Raw genomic sequence first — 17327 nt, 5'->3', positions numbered from 1 at the left:
CCACTCCCGTGTCACATGCATTTATTTCTAAGATGAAAGGTTTGGAAAAATTTGGTAAAGCCAGAATTGGAGCTTGGGTCATAGCCTTCTTTAAGGAATTGAAGGTTGTTGCTGCTCTCTCCCCCCTATTCAAATCCATTCTTCTTGAGCAGCTCAGTCAACGACTTGCTGATTATCCCATACCCCTTAATGAACTTCTTGTAATAGCCAGTTAGCCCAAGAAAGCCTCTCAATTCCTTGACAGTCTTAGGAGTAGGCCATTCCACCATAGCGGTTATTTTTTTTGGATCAGTGATCATGCCTTCTCCAATGATGATATGCCCAAGGTATTCCACCTTTCCCTCTGCAAAGATACATTTAGACTTCTTGACATACAATTGGTTAGATTTGAGAACTTGGAATGTGGTTTTGAGGTGGGCTAGGTGTTGCTCCATGGTTGGGCTGTAAACTAAGATACATAGTTTTGAAAGGCGCGAGGAGCAAAGGGTCCTAGAGCTTGAGGCGCACGAGGCGAGGCGCGCATTTGCGAAGTGAGGCGCACCTTTTAGAAAAAAAAACTCAAAATCTTGTAAAATCATAAAAAACTATCAAATTATCAATAATAACACATGCATATCATTAATGATTCATTATCTTCAAATTCTAAACTAACATCATCAAAGTTGATTCATTAATCATGCAAATTCTAACCTAGAAACATCATCAAAGTTCAAACTTAAAGTCTCAAACTCAAACAAGTACCAATCATCATGCAAAATTCTAAACAAACATATAAACACTACAAGTCCACAATCAAGAAAATGTTTTCATTTTGAAAAATGCTATTTTTCTAAGTTTGGAAGATTAGCGCATTATAAGAAGACATATAAAAAAAAAATGTTTTTATTTTTAAAAACTATCTCCAAGTATTTTGATAGCTAATATTCATTGTTGTTAAAATTATTTTTAATGAATTTTTCAAGAAATAGTAGGTATATTTTGGGGGTGGTAAAATCGCTAAATCCTGAGTTTGTACTAAAACCAAAATTATATTTTCTTATTGTTATAGATTTTGATTTTTTAGATATTTTTATTGAATCCAAATGGAGGGTACTTTCTTATTTACATTTATGTATTAAAATAAATGGAAAGTAAAATATAAATAAAAGAAAATGTGGACATTTACTTATGTAAATATGTTGTAATGTATACATTATGGAACCGAGAAGAGGGGAGGAATTGGGTTGCCCAGGTTTTAATTGAAACCTAAGTTTCATGAGCCTCTCGCCTCGGCGCCTCACCGTGCAAGGCGAGGGCCTCGTTGAAATCGCCTCGCCTCGGTCGAGGCGAGGTGCCGAACTAGCGCCTTAAGGCTCCTTGCGCCTAGGCGCGTCTTTAACAACTATGCTAAGATATCATCGAAGAAAACAAGGATAAACTTTCTAAGGTAAGGGCAAAAAATGTGATTCATGAGGGCTTGGAATGTTGTGGGTGCATTGGTTAGGCCAAAAGGCATTACTAGGAATTCATAAAGTCCTTATGGTTGCGAAAGACAGTTTTGGGAATATCTGAGGCACTCATTCGGATCTGGTGATATCCAAATCTGAGATCAAGCTTAGAAAAAAATTGTAGCCCTTGATAATTCGTCTAGAAAGTCATCTATGATAGGAATGGGGAATTTTTTTTTTATGGTGTGGGTGTTTAGTTGTCTATAATCGACACAAAACCTCCAACTCCCATTTTTTTTCTTAACTAAGAGAACAAGAGAGGCAAATGGGCTTTGACTTGGTCTGATAACATTTTTGGACAACATTTCTTTCACTAGGCATTCAATCCCAGCCTTTTGAGACGGAGAATAGTGATAGGAACGAACATTTATGGGTTCAGTATTTGGCTTGACGTGGATGGTAAGTTCTAAGAAACGATCTGGGGGTAAGGAAGTAGGTTCCAAGAATAATTCCTCAAATTCAACCAACAAAGAATGTAAGAAGTCAGTAAATTATACCTTGCTTAGGGAATTAACTGAGGCTTGTAACCTGAACCATTGATTATTTTTTGTAGAGATGGCAAAATGAGCCCGGCCCGACGGGCTGGCCCATTGGGGCCCGGCCCGAGACCGGGCTAGGGCCAGCATTTTGCTGGCCCATTTAAGGCCGGGCCAATTTGGCCCGGCCCGCTTGGCCCAGCGGGCCAAATGGTGGCGGGCCGGGCTGGCCCGCCTGGCCCATTGGCCCTTTAATCGACAACCCCCCCCTCAGCCTCGCCTCTCGCCCTCACCCTCTGCCTCGCCCTCACCTCGCCCTCTGTCTCACCCTCGCCCTCGTCTCGCCCTCGCCCGAGCCCCTCGCTCTCGCTCTCGCCCTCGTCTTGCCCTCGCCCGCGCCCCTCGCTCTCGCCCTCGCTCGCCGTCGTCGTCGCCCTCGCCCGCGCCCCTCGCTCTCGCCCTCTGTCTCGCCCTCGCCCTCGCCCTCGCTCGCCCTCTGTCTCGCCCTCGCCCTCGCCCTCACCCTCGCCCTCGCCCTCGCCCCTCGCTCTCGCCCTCGCTCGCCCTCGCCCTCGCCCTCGCCCTTGCCCTCGCTCGCCCTCTGTCTCGCCCTCGCCCTCACCCGCGCCCCTCGCTCTCGCCCTCGCCTCTCGCTCGCCCTCTGTCGCCCGCGCCCCTCGCCCTCTCTCTCTCGCTCACGCTGCCTGCCTCTGGGCCAAAAAAAAAAAAAAAAATTGGGCGGGCCCGTGTAGGGCTGGGCTAGGGCCAGCAATCTGCTGGCCCGTTTTTAAGCGGGCCGATTTGGCCCGGCCCGCGGGCCACTTGGTGGCGGGCCGGGTTGGCCCGGCCCGGCACGTTTGCCATCTCTAATTTTTTGTTTCCGCTATGTCTACTTCCTTTCTCCCTTCCCACACCTCAATGGCATAGACCGAATGAAGTTGAGCAATGGTTCCCTCTTCTTGCTCAAAGAGTTTCTTCAAGTGGCTTCCTGAGATTGCTTTGCACTCTCCTCCGTCCCCACTATTAAAGATTGTCTAGAGTTAGTGATAGGTTAAATATGCAGTCTTGTATGCGGTTATGATTAGTTAACAGGCTGGTGGCTTTCTTGTAATAATTAGTTATTAATGAAGGGCAAAACCGGTAATATCATAACCAGCCCTAGGAAATATCACCCTATTCTTTATAAATAGGGCAGGGGGGTTGAGGGATAGAAAACCGCATGTTCTCTTCTGATTTTGCGAGAGCCTAGAGAGTGGGAAAGTTGTAATCTTGTACACTTTTGGAAGGCTTGTATTGTGAGAGAGAGAAGAGGAAAGTCTTGTACTATTTTCATCAAATAAAGAAGGCTGCTCGGTGGTGGTTTGAAGGCTAGATGTAGTGCCAATTCAATTGGCATGAACCAAGATAATTTCGATGTTCTTGTGGATGTGTGGTTTGTGTTTCTTGTTTGTTTTAATTCTGTTTCTGTTTATATTTTCTGTTGATTCTATTAAATTTGTTCCTTAGATCAAATCCGTGAGTGTATGAGACAAAGTGTAGTAGAATTTCTGTCCAAGAAAATAGTTCCAGCAACCCTAGATATAACACCCACATCTTGTTAACGTCAACCTTCTTCCTCCTTTATCAAAAGTCACCTCTACGATGTTGAAGTCAAATATGAGGGGGCTGACTGTTTTCATCCAATATACTCCCAACACAACTTGACATCCACCTAACTGTAAAATTCTCAAATCGGCAGAAAACTCATGCCCTTGCATTCTCCATGTAAAACCTTGGCACTTGTACCGACTGATCATTTTGTGACCATTAGCAACCGTGACATATAGGGGAATAGTGGTTTAGAGTACGCACAGTAGTTCCTTGGTTGTGCTTTCGTCCAAGAAACTATGTGAGCTCCCATTATCTATCAATATAAGAAGTCCCTTCTTCCCTATGTTACCCCTAATTTTAATCATCTTTTCCGAAGGGTGGCCTTCCAGGGCGTGAAGAGAAATCTGCCCTCCTTCCTCCTTCTCTTCCACTGGATCCCCCATTTTAGTGTCAGGCATTACTCCTTCATCTTCATTATCTTCCCCTTCCATTTGCATTAGGGCCCTTTTGCATTGGTGCCCCACCGTATATTTCTCCCCGCATTTGAAAAACAATCCCATCTATCATTTCTGATCTAACGTAAGGGATCGTAGAGAATTTGCTGCAATCTGTGCCTTTGGGGGGTAACTCCCTTTATGCATTTGAGAGTTGCCAACCTTCTGACCCCTTCCTACAGAGCCTTGCCAACCCATTCCAGACCCCTTTTGTGAGAGTCTGTGCTTCTTAGTGAAGGCGTCCAGGGATAGCACTCCAACTTTGAAACCATGAGTTTGCTACATCGTTCAAGTATGCAATAGCCATGTTAACCTTGTTCTCTTCTACCACCCGGTAGTGATAGAAGAAGCGTTCACACCTTCTTATCCACCAACTAGGCTTCACCCCTTTGAACACTGGCATCTCCATCTTTGGGACGGGAGTGTTAGTTGCAGCACCTAAGCCTCCTCTCATGGTGGCCTCTACTGCTGGCTCCCTCCTTTTGCATATCTCTTGATGACCCCTTACTCCCTGGATGATAGGAGCAGTCGCCGTCCTTGGTGGAAAATCCACTGGTAATGTCACGTTTGGTTGTCGGGAAAAAATGGCCAGTGCAGCGTTCAACTGCTGATTCAGTCCCGTAAACTCCACTCTAAGATGAGTGAAGTCATCTCTTAAATTTCGTTCCATTTCCATAACATCCGACCGCATCCTGCTTATGTCTTCATGAGTGTTTCTGATACCCACCTCTACCGTTTCCAACTTTTCCTCAACCAGCTCATGGCTCAGTCGCACGCTCACTTCGATGGCATCCAAGCGAGTTTCCATTTGTTTCATGCGAGTACCCTCCGCCATGATTGTCAATTACAGCTCATCAGTTCAGGACCGTCAACTCCAATACCAATTGTCAGCATTGATTGGTTTGACAATGTTAGGGGTGGAATTCAAGGGAATTCCGGCTATTCGGAGAAGAGAACAGAGAGAGAGAATGGATAGAGAGAGAAAGAATAACAGAAAAGAGAGAGAAAACCAAGAAGATTTTTACTAATCATGAGGAGTATGGCTCTAGTACAACCGAATATATATGTGTTAGAAGGCCCTTCTAGAAAGTAGCTATGACTCAGTGTTCCCTACCCTACCGAGGCTCACCCAATAGACGTTACAAAATATGGATAGACCTTTCTACTCCTATTACATATTAGCTACGCGACAATGGGTTGTTCTATCTTGAGGAACCAGGTGAGCAGGACAAAAAAGGAAAGACTCCTCTTGTGTCGTTCTTAGTTCAGTCCAACAAAGATCAAATGTGGCTGCACCATTACCGATTTGGTCACCCTTCTTTTCTTACTCTTAGGATGGTGTTTCTATAATTATCTAAGGGTCTAGATGTTAGGAATTTTCATTGTGTTGTGTGTGAGTTTGCAAAGCACAAGAGTGTGTCTTTTTCTCCATCTAATAAAAGAACTAATTCTCCTTTCACCCTAATTCTCAGTGATGTTTGGGGCCCTTCAACAATCCCTAATATTTCTGGGACACGGTGGTTTGTCTTTTTTGTTGATAATTGCATAAGAGTGGTATGGTTGTATCTTTTGAAAACTAAAACTGAGGTGAGCAGTGTTTTTCCTACATTCTACAATATGATTAGGAACTAGTTTGGGGTGGAATTAAAAAAGATTTAGGTCAGATAATGCCAAGGACTTCTTCATCCAATCCTTATATCTTTTCTTCCAACAGAAGGGAATTATCCATGAATCTTTCTGCCCTTACACTCCTCAACAAAATGGAGTGGCCGGGAGGAAAAATGGACGTCTCCTTGTTGTTATCAGAGCGCTCTTATTTTACCATAATGTTTCCAAACATTATTGGGGAGAAACAGCTCTAACAGCTACCTTTCTTATCAATAGGTTACCCTCACAAACCCTTGGATGCCACATTCCAATTCAATTGTTAACTAAACACTTTCCTAATTTTCATGTGTCTAGCAATTTGAAACCCAAGGTGTTTGGTTATGTATCATTTGTCCACATTCCTATTGTTAGTAGAGGTAAATTGGACCCTCAAGCTTTAAGGTGCATATTTCTTGGATACTCATCCACTCAAAAAGGCTACCAGTGCTATCACTCTCCTACCAAAAGGTATTTTGTGTCAGCTGATGTCATCTTTGTAGAGAATGATCCTTATTTTGGTAGTCCTCATTCTCTAAGACAAAGTTCATCCTCGATTGATAAAAATCAGCTTCCTATTCTACCTGATCATGATCCATTATCCTTTCCTCTTCCATCCACCATTCTAAAGGATTCATTAGGCATGACATCAGAGGAGCCTGTACCAAATACTCCTTGGCCACTGCAGGTGTACTTAAGGAAAAAGATGTTAGTCTCTTCCCCTATGCAAGTCACAACACCCGAATCAAACCCTAATCCTACAGCTGACAACACTGACAGTCCAGTGAGCCTTCCTCACGCATCACCAGGTAATCCAATTGCTGAATCTTTTATACCTGATGATAACCCTGCTAAAACTATTGAACCTATACCCAAAATAGAACCCACCGGGTGTGACCTTGATTGGCCTATTGCAATTAGGAAGGGTACTAGAGCCTGCACCAAACATCCCTTACAGTTGTTCCTATCCTATTCTAAATTGTCATCCCCACACAAAGCCTTCCTCACCAATCTTCATACTATCCCTATTCCCAACACTTTTTCTGAAGCTATAGGGGATAAGAATTGGAAGGATGCCATGGAGACTGAGATGGCGGCCCTAGAAAAGAACCAGACATGGGAACTTGTTCCATTCCCTAAAGGGAAACATCCAGTGGGCTGCAGGTGGGTCTATACAGTGAAATATAAGTCTGATGGATCATTGGATCGATACAAAGCAAGGATGGTAGCTAAAGGGTATATACATGTGCATAGGGTGGATTATTTAAACACTTTTGCACTTGTTGCTAAGTTGAATACAGTCAGGGTTCTTCTATCTTTGGCTGCTAACCTAGGCTAGCCGTTGCACCAATATGATGTAAAGAATGCATTTCTGCATGGGGATCTTGAAAAGGAGGTCTACATGGAATTACCACCAAGTTATGGCCTAACAACACAGGAAAAGGTGGCGTGCAAACTGAATAAGGCCCTATATGGACTAAAATAGTCCCCAAGGGCCTAGTTTGGAAGGTGATGCTTGGTATGGGATATAAGCAAAGCCATGGGAACCATACCTTATTTATCCAACACTAGGTCACAGAGGGAGTGATAGTCCTTATAGTATATGTTGATGACATTATGGTCACCGGCAATGATGAGGAAGGCATGCATAAGCTAAGGGAGTGTTTAATCAGTGAATTTGAGATTACAGACTTGGGACGTTTGAAGTATTTTTTGGGCATAGAAGTGGCACATTCAAAAGAGGGAATTTTTATTTCCCAACAAAAGTATATCATAGACCTCCTAATTGAGACGAGAATGCTTGGGTGCAGGGCAGTGGATACTCCCATTGAACCAAATCACAAGTTGGGGGAAGTTCCGAAGGATAGTATGGTTGACAAGGGATCCTTTCAAAGGTTGGTTGGAAAGTTAATTTACCTAGCTCATACTCGACCAAACATTGCCCATGCAGTGGGAGTAGTCAATCAATTCATGCATAATCCTAGAGAGGCTCACTTGAAGACAGTGTATAGGATACTACACTACTTGAAAGGAACACCCGAGAAAGGTATTTTGTTTAAGAAAGGGGAGAGTATGGCTCTTGAGACTTACATGGATGTTGATTATGCAGGATTTATTGTGGATAGGAGGTCCATATCAGGCTATTGCACTTTTCTAGGAGGCAATCTTGTAACATGGAGTAGCAAAAAACAAAGTGTAATGGCTCAATCAAGTGCAGAACCTGAATTCAGATCTATGTCCTTAGGGATGTGTGAGTTACTATGACTGAAAATATTGTTGGATGATTTGAATATCAAGTGGACAGTCCCTATGCGCCTTTAAGTAATATTTGTTGTATCCTAAATTGTACATGTTATATCTAGGGTTGCTGGAACTAATTTCTTGGATAAAAATTCTACCACACTTACTCTCACACACTCACGGATTTGATCTAAGGAATAGATTTAATAGAATCAACAGAAAATAAAATAGAAAACAGAATTAAACCAAACAAGAAACACAAACCACACATCCACAAGAACATCAAGATTATCCTGGTTCATGCCATGTGAATAGCACTACATCCAGCCTCTAAGATCCTCCTGAGAGCAGTCTTTATTTCCAGAAAATGATCAGTACAGTAGCGGCCCTTCTCTCCCTTCTATTCCCGAGCGCCCCAATTGTTTTCCCCCAAGATTACAAAGCTAACAGCCCTAGCCTTTCTCTCAGAAACAATCAGCACTCGTTACAAACAGAAAAATGAGAACTCTCTCTCCATTTGCTACCCCTTGCCCTCTATTTATAATAGGAGGTAGAACCCCAATGAAGACTTTCAAATATTTACAGTTTACACCCCCAACTTATCACTAATTACAGTTTGGGTTATAACTTCTATTTAATACCTCATTGGCCCTCAAAAAACACTACCATAACTGATCTTATTTAATCTATACTCTAGACAACATTTTAACAGTACAGTTTCCAAAATAGATTTGGAAACTTCCCTATTGTGTCATTTAGAAACTTCCTAATGAAGCAGAGAGTTATGTATATATCATGATGTATTCTTTCAATGAGAATAAGATTGATAGCCTTATTCACGTCTTTCTTCCATAGTTCTCCCGAACATCTCATTAGCAGTCCAATTCATTGTAATTAACTCAAGTTTCCTTTTGTCAACTTTGTTTATAAAAAAGTCAACCAAATAGGTCAAGATAAAACCAAAAACTTGAGAAGTGAAACTGATGATTTCAAGCCCATATACTGCAAAACCATTCGTTTAATATTGTTGAGATTAGCAAAATTGTAAGTAAAGAGTACCAAGTAACAAGAACAGCAATAGAAAGACGGAATTAAGGCAAACAACATCCACAATGAGAATAGAAAAGGAGGGCTCGGGAAAAGAAGGGGTAAAACTAATCTGATCACTTAAAAGAATACCAATTAGAACCAACAAAAAAAAACATCAAAAGAAGTAGACGATTTCCGTGATGACGTCAGATAATTATTGAAGAACAACTTCCCAAAACCTTTACTTAATCATCAAGGTTTCGTAATTAAGCATCCAAACGAACAGGAAAGAAGGACATTCACAGCAATAGAGACACTTGGCTCCGGACAAAACAAACGCACAACAGCAGTTGCATCAGATTATTGGCAAACCAATCAAAAGTAATGATTTACACGAAATCGGATACAAAACAAGCTGGAAACAGTAACAGAGAAAAGGTGGCTACCAATTTGGCGTTGATGTTATTGTTTGCAGTGGCGGCCATTGCTTTGATCCGAAGCGCGGTAAAATGATACGCAGATCCGGGAACAGGGAGGAGAATGATTATTATATCCGATTAGTGTACAGACGATGCCGTCGTCGGGCAAGAGGCAAGAGGCAATCCAACCAAGTTTCGCCTAATTAGCAGGAATGGGTGAACTTCCCCCTTGATATATTCTTTAGGAAAATTCGAATATGATCATAGTCTATATATACTTAAAACTTGATATTCGACACAATTCATATGAAATTTGCCTTCCAATCTTATTGTTGTCTTCTAACTAAATATTGCATTCTATCTAAATGCTACTTTTTAGTAATAATTTTGTCTTCTAAATTATCATATTAATTTAAACTTCAATATTTTATGTAAAATTCTAAGTGTTTTATCATTGTACTAGCATACACTCGTGCCTAAAGGCACAGTATAAATAATATTAAGATTAAAATACAGTTATAATTTATACTTATAATATTGTAATAATTTAGCTTGTATTAAACGCTCTACAAAATTCAAACATATAAGATTTATAATATTTACTAATATTGCAAATCAAAATATAAGAGCAAGTAAAAAAAAAAATTATAAGCATTGAACAAAAAATAAAAATTAAAGTTATTGTATACTTGTTAACGTTTTATAATAATAAAAATTTATTAAATTTATATAATAAAACATATTCGTAAATACTCTATAATATGGACAAATTAAATTAAAAATTAAATATTAAAAAATACATACCAGTTGTCGCGGGTAGCCATGGTCGTAGCCATCAACGGGTGGGGGGGACTTCGGTTCAGGGTTGGAGAATCTTGGGTTCCCGACCGTGAGTGGTTAGGAACCCTTGTGTTCTCAAACCTTGGGTTCTCCGACCATGTGAGATTATGAACTATTTGATTTTTATATTATTTTAATTCTTAAAAAATAAAAATTTAATTAAAAATTTGTTTTTGAATATTTGCTAACTCATAGATTAACTAATTTTACATTTCTTTAAATATCAAAAATTCAACACCTAAAGATAAAAATATTAAATTTTGAATTAAGCTTCCTGCTTTAAATAAAGTTTTACACTAAAAACAACATTTGATCATCAATGATTTAAAAAATATATTTTTATTTCTTTTAGATCATCCATGTCAAATTCTTATATATTAAAACTTATATTGTTGGTGTTTTTTATTTAAAACTTACATGATAATTCAAAACTTGCACTGTTAATATTTATAATACTTAAAAATTAAGTATTAAATGCTCTTAAAATTATAATATTTAGAATGATATTGTTTAAGAAAAATTAAAAAAAAATCGTAGTCTACGATACTCTTTATTTTATAGTGGTCGAGTAGACACAAATTATAATTATAATTTTATCTTATTAACAAGTATACGTAAATAGACATAAATTATAAGTGTAATATTTCTAATTTTAAATATCAATTAAGCTAATTTTATCTTCTTCTTCTTCTTTTTTTTTTACTTTCTATTAATGTTTCTAACTTTAAATATTTTAGCTAAAAATATTTTTCAAAAATATTTTATCTACAAATATTTTTTAAAAAAATAAAAAAAAAATAACAGAAAGAGGCCCGGCTCGCAAAACCCACCCATTAACAATCTTTATATATATAAAAGTAAAATAGTGTTGAAAAAATAAATTTTCGTCCAAAACTTGCATTAATAATTTACAATTAATACTTATCCATTAAATAAAATCTTATCTTTGTATAATATAATAATATATAATATTTATATATATATATAAGTAGAACAGTCTTGAAAAAAAAAAATTCTCCCAAAACTTGCATTAATGATTTGCAATTAATACTTATTGCATTAATAATTTAAATCTTTCAATTGCTTTGAAATAATAAGTAGTAATAAAATTTTTCCCAAAAACTTACATCAATGATTTGCATTTAGTACTTATTACATTAATAATTTAAATCTTTCAATTATTTTGAAATAATATGTACTAATTATTGTAAAATTAATAATGAATTTTAAATACATGAGTTTTTCAATGCTAATCATGGGATTTTCAATACATTATTATGTGAATATTAAATATTTAATTAATCCGTAATCAATCAAAAATAAATACTATTTATGAGGAATATGAATATACACTTAAACTATTAATTAATTCATAGAAAATTTGCCAAACTATTTTTTACATCTAAAATTTGTATTAAACTTGTATTAATTTTTCATTGCTATTAATTAATCAAAAAGAAATATTTTCTATTAGATCTTCTCGTCAATTAATCCGTCAATCAATAAAAAATAAATACTATTTATGAGAAATATTAATAGATACTTAAAGTATTAACTAAGTCACGAAAAATTATCCATTAAATAAAATTCCATCTTTGTATAATATAATAATATATAATACATTATATTAATGTATAATAGTTTGTAAATTTTTATTCCCTCAAAAAATCTGCCAAGCTATTTTTTTCCCTCAAAAACTTACATTAAATCAAAGGTAGTGATTAATTAATTATTAATTATTTTAATAATTATATTATAGTCTTGAAAATGTGATATTTTAACAAATTCATAAAAAATTATTTAAGGTTGTCAAATACTAGAGTTTTTCAACGCTAATTAATATTTAAGGTATCACATTTTTAAGACTATGGTATAAATCAAAATTCATATTTTTAAAATTTTGTTATTATTGAAAAAATATATTCTTACTCATATTTAAGAGTTTTAATTTATATTTATATTTATAATATAATAAATAGAAAATAACGAACGTCTTTGAATGGATATATTATAAATGTTATAATATTTATTTATAAATAAATATAATATAATAAAGAAAAAATTTTATAAGTATTTTGTCAAGTGACATACATAATATGTTAATTATTCTTTAATATATTAAATGACAGTATATTGAATTAAAAGTATTATTTATTAGCATATTAAATAGTGAATAATTAATTAAACTTAAATTTTGATAAATGATTAAAGATTAAAAAAATTATAATTATCAATTCTGTTAAAATTATTTAAAATAATAATTTTTTTATTTTTAAATTAAACTCTCTCGTGTATCACACGAGTTCACCATTAGTTTTCAAACAACACCAATCAAGGGTTTACATCAATCAATCTAGAGAAGAAACCTAACAAACACTCACACTTGCGTCGCCTCTTTGGCTGTCTCCCTAGAGCCAAAATTCACTCATTAACAATGTTATTTTCTCTAATTTTTTTCTCTTTTTTCATATTTTTTTCTTTTTTTCTTTATTTTATTTTTTTATTCCTATATCCTTCTTCCTCCTACTCCTCTTTCACGCACGGCCCAAACCTTTTTTTTCTATATTTTATATATATTTTTTTTCCTTCCCATCTTCTTCTTCCTCCTGCTTCTCCTTTATTTTTTGTGTATATGCGTTTGTGTATGTATATGTCTGTGTATATATGTGTATATGTCTATGTGTGTATATATATGTATGCACGTATGTGTGTATATATGTATTTGTGTGTTTGGGGGTGGGCAGTGGCATAGGTGGGGGGTATGTGAGAGAGAGGGGGAGGGAGTGGGTGCGTGGGTTTCTGAGAGAAAAGAGAGAGAGAGGGAGGGGGAGGGGGGAATATGTAATTATTTGATTTTTGATTAACATTCAAAATTTGTTTTAGTCATACGATCAAAATATATGTTACATATTTTCAAAAATTATTCTGTTTTATTATATAAATAATTTGTAAATTAACTCATATTAGACCAAACAATTAGTGCTTTTTTCATTAGTGGCCAGAAGCTCCCCAAGCCTAAGAAATATAAGTATATGAAAATCCGTCTTCCCAAAAAGGTTCCATTTGTACGTCAGGTATATATGGCATCTCTTCTTTAATATGGTCATAACAGGCAGATTTTGTGTCAATGCACTCACTACATATAGAGAAAGATTTTCTAAAACGTGTCCCACGGACGTAGCACAGTTGATTTTTAAGTAGTAGATTGTATTTAAAAATACAAGTTCGAGTCATGACAATTATAGTGTGAGAGTTTCATCTTCTTGTAGAAATGATTTATCGTGGACACCATGTATTATGTCTCTTATTTGATGCGCTATTATGTATCGTGATTAACCCTTCTCACGTACATAGAACAATGTGTAAAAGACCCTTAAGGTGAAGATTTCACCTTTGCCCCCAAGATTTCCTAAGGGTGCCCCAATGCACATTTAATTTATGACAAAGTCAATGATTAGTTATAGTAGTGGCTGGCGGAACTACATGTTACTCGAGATGTGTAATTGCTCTCTTTCTCAACTTTTAAAATTGTCCTAAATTATTTTTGATATTATGCATAAATTATTATATCTTTCAGCACTTATTTTCTTGAAACAAAAAAGATAGAAAGTAATTAAATAATGTCAATTTAGTATACAAACTTAGAATTCTGCTCTCATAACCCAAGGTTTTGACTCCGCTACTCAATTGTAAATTGTAGTTGTAGTACAGTGTTCCTAATTAATATGTCAAATAAGAAAGTTGGGTCAATCTAATAAATTGGGGTGGGTTCATCTTGGGTCTAGATAATTTTTTTTCGCATGCGAAGGGTCCTACACAACGTGCAAACTAAATAAATTCGAAATTTACAAATTTTTTTGAGGGTCTCATAAAAAAGATAGATAATATCTTTTAGAAAACCTAATAAAATCTCAGTTCAAAAATAATAAATGTTATCTATTAAAAATCATAATTCTTATGAGATACTAAAATATTGAGAAAAATATCATTTATAAAAATTTAAAAATCAAAGAGATTTAGGATTGTCCAATTCTCCTCTATAAAAAAACATATCCTTATTAAAAAAAAAAAAAGACATATATGATACTCATGTGAATATTACCTCAAGTTTTCATCATCTGTAGTGTTTGAGTTAAATATTGGAGTATTTGTGCAAGAATTTTTTCTCGCTTTCTGATTGTTCTTTTTCTTACAGTTTTGTGCAGGCAGAGCTAACTCAACGAAGTTGGGGGCTTTAGGCAAAAAAATTTGTCGAAACCTTTTCAAGAATATTAATTTTTTTTATAAAAAAATAAATAATACACCTTTTATGAGAAAATTTCATCATTTCATTAAATTGAAAAAGAAAAAAAAATAATGTTCAATCAACTACAAAATACGATAATCTCTTAACGGTAGTGAATTTTCAATTAAAATATAATGTCTCAAAAATTAAAAAAATCCAAATAACCTACTACACTAAATAAAGAAAAAATAAAATAATTTTTTCTTTAAATTCTGAGAAGGTCGGTGTAAGTCGAGTAAAAAATTATACATTCCTGATTCTCCTATAGAAGGAAATAAAATAAAACATTAAATTGATAGTATTAAAAAGATAAAGTTCACCAATAATGAACAAATTTTAATTCCACAAACATGTGTTAAACTATATTCAACTTTAGGTAAAATTAATTTTCCTTGTCTTTTGAGATGCAACATTATTTATTAAATCTCTATAATCAAGTTTATCTAATAAATCATGTTCAATAAATAATATAACTAATCTATTCAGTATTTTTTATGACATAGTTGATCTCAAATATGATTTTATCAACTTCAATTTTGAAAAATTTCTTTTTGCAGAATCTACTGAAACTGGAATTATGAACAATATTCTATAAACAATATATGTATTCGAAAAATAATTGACTCTTTTGATATATTGAAGGATTTTCATTGGACTATTTTTATTATTTTGAAAAGTTTCTCTTATCACTCTTAATTCTAAAAAAAAATTAAACCATCTATATCGGAAAGTTTATCAAATTTAAAAATGTTTTCAAAATTCAAACAATATTCTTTTAAAACATCTTCATCCATTGATTTTAATTTATTGAAATTGCATAGAAATCCAATTTTTTTCATATATTCCAAATTGCTCAAACCTATTTCAAAGTGAATAAATGACTTGATCAATCATGTATATAAAATAATCAACTCTAAAAAATTCTTCAACAGATTGTGTTTTATCATCATTGACGTTTTTATCAAATTATTTTTTCCTAGGAATCACATGTTTTTTACGAAATATGAGTTCTACTTCCATTTCATTTGCAAGTTTTTTGTCAAAAATCATAATAGATTGAAATCAATTTTCCCTATAAGTTTCGAAAAAAAGAAAGAAAACCTTTTAATTGATTTATAGTAATATCAACATGCATATCTTCACTTTAAAAGCTCTAACTAAATGAATTAACTGCATACAAAATATTATACCAAATAGTTATGCCCAATAAAAATTCAAAATTCTCTAATTCATACATTGCAAGACATTTAGCTTCACTCGTTATTTTAGGATCATCACTATTTTCTATTAATTCAAACAAACCATCTCGTGTTTTTTGAGCTTGAAATCTAATTGTCTTGACACTTTTAATACGACTTTCCCAATAAATTTGTGATAATGATGTGACAGTTAAATTAGATATGTTATCCTTTAATATTTTTCATCTTTTAGGTGAAGAAAAAAATAATGAATATATGCGTTGTAGAATTTTGAAAAAAGACACAACTCTAACACAAAAGGCGGCAACATCAAAAATTTCTAAATTAAGACTATGACAACCAAATGGTGTATATAATACTCTATAATTTATCTCCAATAGTTTTTTCTGCATAACTTGTTACTTTCCCTTCATGTTAGACCCGTTATCATATCCTTGTCCTCTTATATCATTGATATCGAGATTTAAATTTTCAATTTCTCTTATAAGTTCACTAAAAAGACCTTTTCCAGAAGTATTATCTACTTTTAAAAATCCTACAAAATATTCTTCAATTATTATTGGACTAGTTGAAATATCCACACACTTTAATACGAGAGACATTTGTTCTCGGAGATTTAAATCTGGAGTACAATTAAGTATAATATATTTTTTTTAATTTTATTCAAAATCATACTTTTGACTTCATATGCTAATATTTATATCAATTCATTTTGAATATTATGTCCAAAGTAAAGATTATGAATTTCATCATTTTAAATACGCCGAACATGTTCTTGTAATACTTGATCAAATTCAACTATCATCTCAATAAGACTTAAAAAATTTATATTATTCACATGATAGATCTTTTTATTAATTTCACGAAATGTTAAATTATTTTTAACTAGAACTTTTACCACAACAATGATTCTTTTTAAAACATTTATTCAATGTTCTTTTTCTTTATTAATTATTACTTGCACAACTCTGTCAATTTCTTTACTCTTAAAAAAATATCAATTCTAAATCAAACCAAACATTCATGTTAAGTAAGTATTCATTACATGTTTCATGACTTTTCAATTTAGTATCAAGATTTTTCTAATCTTTAGTTCCTTCATTGCCAAATTGGCTCCCATTAGGTTTTGTGTCAAACAATTTGCAACAAAAATAATAAATTTTGACAAAATATTTTGAATATACCAACAATCTTCTATCAGGAGTTTCCCATTTGATAGCCTTCTCATATGATAAAAAGTGAAGAAATGCCTAAAAGTTTCATCATTCGAAAAATCTATATCACGTTCTCTAATTGAAATTTTTTTGACTAACAAGTCTCTTAATTTAATATTAATATTTTTTCATCTTCCTAAATCATAAATATTAATAGAAACATTATTTCACTAAGATTTTGAGTTTGTAACTTGACTAAGATTTCAAATTTGAAATCTGTAACAGTTCTAAGATTTCAAATTTGTAATTTGACTAAGATTCGAGTACACTTCACTATCTATTTTATTTATTTTTTTGGAGCTTGAGTTATCGGTGAACGAAGACGATAAAAGTTAAATTTCACTTAGAGTGCTCAAATTTGTAGAGGTATAGTTGACCTTCAAATATGGCCAAAGACTGTAATTATAAT

General features: G+C 34.4%; 1 protein-coding gene across 1 annotated transcript in view; it reads right to left on the bottom strand.

Annotated features, from left to right (window-relative positions):
- The window catches only part of LOC127808886 (ras-related protein RABF2b), a 30350-nt gene extending 20744 nt beyond the window's left edge, over nt 1-9606 (bottom strand). The window contains exon 1 of the mRNA XM_052347586.1: nt 9408-9606. Within this exon, the coding sequence (XP_052203546.1) occupies nt 9408-9446 (39 nt within the window). The 5' untranslated portion in view covers nt 9447-9606. The remainder of the gene's footprint in view (nt 1-9407) is intronic.
- Nucleotides 9607-17327: the final 7721 nt, after the last annotated feature.

Source organism: Diospyros lotus, chromosome 8 (genome assembly GCF_014633365.1).
Source record: "Diospyros lotus cultivar Yz01 chromosome 8, ASM1463336v1, whole genome shotgun sequence".
Taxonomy (NCBI): Eukaryota; Viridiplantae; Streptophyta; class Magnoliopsida; order Ericales; family Ebenaceae; genus Diospyros; species Diospyros lotus.
Note: the sequence above shows the minus strand (reverse complement) of the source record. Positions and strands in the feature narration are given on the sequence as shown.